Source organism: Myotis davidii, unplaced genomic scaffold (assembly GCF_000327345.1).
Source record: "Myotis davidii unplaced genomic scaffold, ASM32734v1 scaffold327, whole genome shotgun sequence".
NCBI lineage: Eukaryota > Metazoa > Chordata > Mammalia > Chiroptera > Vespertilionidae > Myotis > Myotis davidii.
In genome coordinates, this window is record NW_006298628.1 from 1,524,033 (window position 1) to 1,526,779 (window position 2,747).

The following is a 2,747-nucleotide window of genomic DNA, read 5'->3' on the forward strand; positions in this document are numbered from 1 at the left end:
GAGGCGTCATCTCTTTTTAAGGGAGGTGGTGGGGGTGGGACAGCCTGGACAGGGAGCATGTGGGGAGGGGGCTGCAGGCACCAGACCTTCTGGTGGAGAACACTCAGCAAGCAGGGAGGTGCCCAGGTAACACCAGCTGTCGCCCCAAGCCTGTGACACCCTGCCCCGGATGACCAGTCTACAGGGTTGACCTTCCTGAGGAACGAGGCCCCGATGCTCTGCTGCGGGGCACCCCTTGCCCACATCCCACGCTGGAGGTTAAAGGAACTGCCATCTCAGCACCTCAGCCCCCTGGTCCTGCCCTGCAGTCGCTGGCACTAGGCGGGGGCAGATCCTGGGCCACAGTTGGTGCCACATGGTGGGGATAATTGATGAAGGCCCAGCCCTCCATCGCCGTCTCCAGCCTGCCTCTCTGGAAACTCTATATTTTCCCTTTAATTATAGCCCCTGCCGTCCCCTCCACAGCCCCACCCACACCGCTCATCCTGGCTGCCCACGGCCTACGTGGCTCCCTCCCCTTCTCTTCTCCTGGTCTTTTTTTTCCCTTTGCCTTCGTTGCACAAAACCAGCTGGGGGAGGGCGTGGAAAGGGGCGGGGGGGGCGGGGGGCAAAGGAATCTTGGATGGTTTGGGGGAGGAGGGACTCCCCGCTTCCACGTTTGCAGCTCTGGAGCGATGGGGGCGGGGAGCTCTGGGAAAGGATAGGAATTGATGGGCATTGCAAAGGGACCCCCATTGCCTTCTCCTGGGCCCACAGATTCTGGCAGGACCAGGACCTGGACAGGGTTGGGGTTGGGGTGGAACGCTGCTGGGAGGTGGGGACATGGAGAAGAAAGGACACTGTCTTCTAGAGGTACCGTTCCCAAATATAGCCTGTTGTTCTTGGGGTCCCCACATCCTCTCAGGGTGCCCAGGTGAGTCTCTCCTGGTGCGAGAGGCAGAGAGCAATGCCCTAGGTTTTCAGGAAAGACGCTGGACATGGGAAACAGCCTGTAAAATAAGGTTACTCACCCTCCCTGCAATTTCACCCCAAACCCCCAAATACACGTCTCCCCCAGACTTCCACATTCTCCCCTGTACCCTCAACCCTCAGTCCAGGTACAACCAGGGACAGGACTCCATGCAGCTCCCACAGGAGCGCCCTGTCCTCAGGGAGGTGGCCTCCCCCTGTGTTCCCTCCTGCTTCCTTGTGCTGCATCCCCCCCCTCCCCCCAGGGCCACAGCAGACCCTAACCCAGGGCGCTTTCCTAAGCCACCAGTCGCCACAGCCTTTCCCAATGTAAACTCACCCCCCTGGGCTGGAAGGGTCCTGGCAATTGCCCACCCAAACCGTGTTGCCCCCTCACTCAGCACCAAAGCTTCTCTCTGAAGAGACCACCAAGTCCAATTTCTCAGCCAGGGCCTCGGCCTCCCCACCCTCTCTCTCTCACTGTGCCTGGGGTCTGGGAGCGCATGCTTGAGTCTGGGAGCGAGTGCTTGAGTCTGGGAGCTGCGGGCATGGTAGAAGGACCGACATTCTTGAAAAACCCCTCTCGCCAGCATCCCTCCAAGTAGCTGATTCTTAATATCTATAAAGGCGTCTCTAACGTGTTCCCCAAATATTCCTAAGCTCCATACCCAAGCCACACCAGAAGACACCCCGAAACAGGCACATCTTTTTAATTCTCAGGTTCTCCTGTTTTAGGGGGGGTCCCAGCCGGCCTCTTCATACCCATCCCTTCGCTCTTGCCACGGCTGGGTGTGGGGGGTGCGTGAGGCATGGCCAGGAGGACCCTCTCCCAACCACCCCCAATCTTTCCACCTTTGGGAGGCTCCCACCCTGCTCTCCAATTCCAGTTCTTCCAGATTGGGGGTCCCAGGAAGAAAGCAGAAGGGGCTCCCCTGCCCACTCTTGAGCCTACACAACATTGAGGACCTAGCCGCACCCCAGCAGTAGCATCTCTAGCCCGGGCTGGCTTGGGGGGCTGGGGAGGCAGAGCTGCAAAGGGGGGAGATGTGCGGTGGACTCCCCTTCTCTTCCCTCCTCCTCCTCCTCCTCTCCGTTCCAACTCCCAAATTGGGGGCCGGGCCAGGCAGCTGTGATTGGCTGGGGGACGGGCAGCCGGCTCCCCCTCTCCTAGGGGCCGGGTTCCTCCCCACTCGCCGTCGGGATGGTATAAAAGGGGCCCGGGCCACCGGTCGGAGCAGACGGGAGTTTCTCCTCGGGGTCGGAGCAGGAGGCACGCGGACTGTGAGGCCACGCATGAGCGGACGCTAACCCCCACCCCAGCCGCAAAGAGTCTACATGTCTAGGGTCTAGACATGTTCAGCTTTGTGGACCTCCGGCTCCTGCTCCTCTTAGCGGCCACCGCCCTCCTGACGCACGGCCAAGAGGAGGGCCAAGAAGAAGACAGTAAGTCCCCAACTTTGCAGAGTCCGGGGCTGCTTGGTGTCGCAACCTGCGCCGGGTCCCGGGAATCCGCCACCGAAACGGAGACTCGGGGGGCTCCGGGGACTCGGTGATGGAAGGGGGGTGCGGAGGGCGCTTCTCTGGCACCCTGGGAGGGAGGGGAACGCACCCTGAGTGGAGAGGGTGGGGATGAACGCCCCCGGGAGCGGGAGTGGAGGATGGAGCGCCACTTGCGTTAGCACAGGCGGGGGTCCTGAGCGCGCACGGTGGGGTACCACCGGGGAAAGGGGGGTCTGAGCGCGGGACGCGGGGAGAGTACGTCGAAGATGGGATGGGGGCGCCGAGCTAGGCATTTGGAG

At 61.6% G+C, this 2,747-nt stretch overlaps 1 protein-coding gene across 1 annotated transcript in view; it reads left to right on the forward strand.

The window, feature by feature from the left end:
- Positions 1–2,153: 2,153 nt before the first annotated feature.
- Positions 2,154–2,747, forward strand: part of COL1A1 (collagen type I alpha 1) — a 17,516-nt gene continuing 16,922 nt past the window's right edge. Inside the window, exon 1 of the mRNA XM_015570774.1 lies at positions 2,154–2,391. Within this exon, the coding sequence (XP_015426260.1) occupies positions 2,301–2,391 (91 nt within the window). The 5' untranslated portion in view covers positions 2,154–2,300. The remainder of the gene's footprint in view (positions 2,392–2,747) is intronic.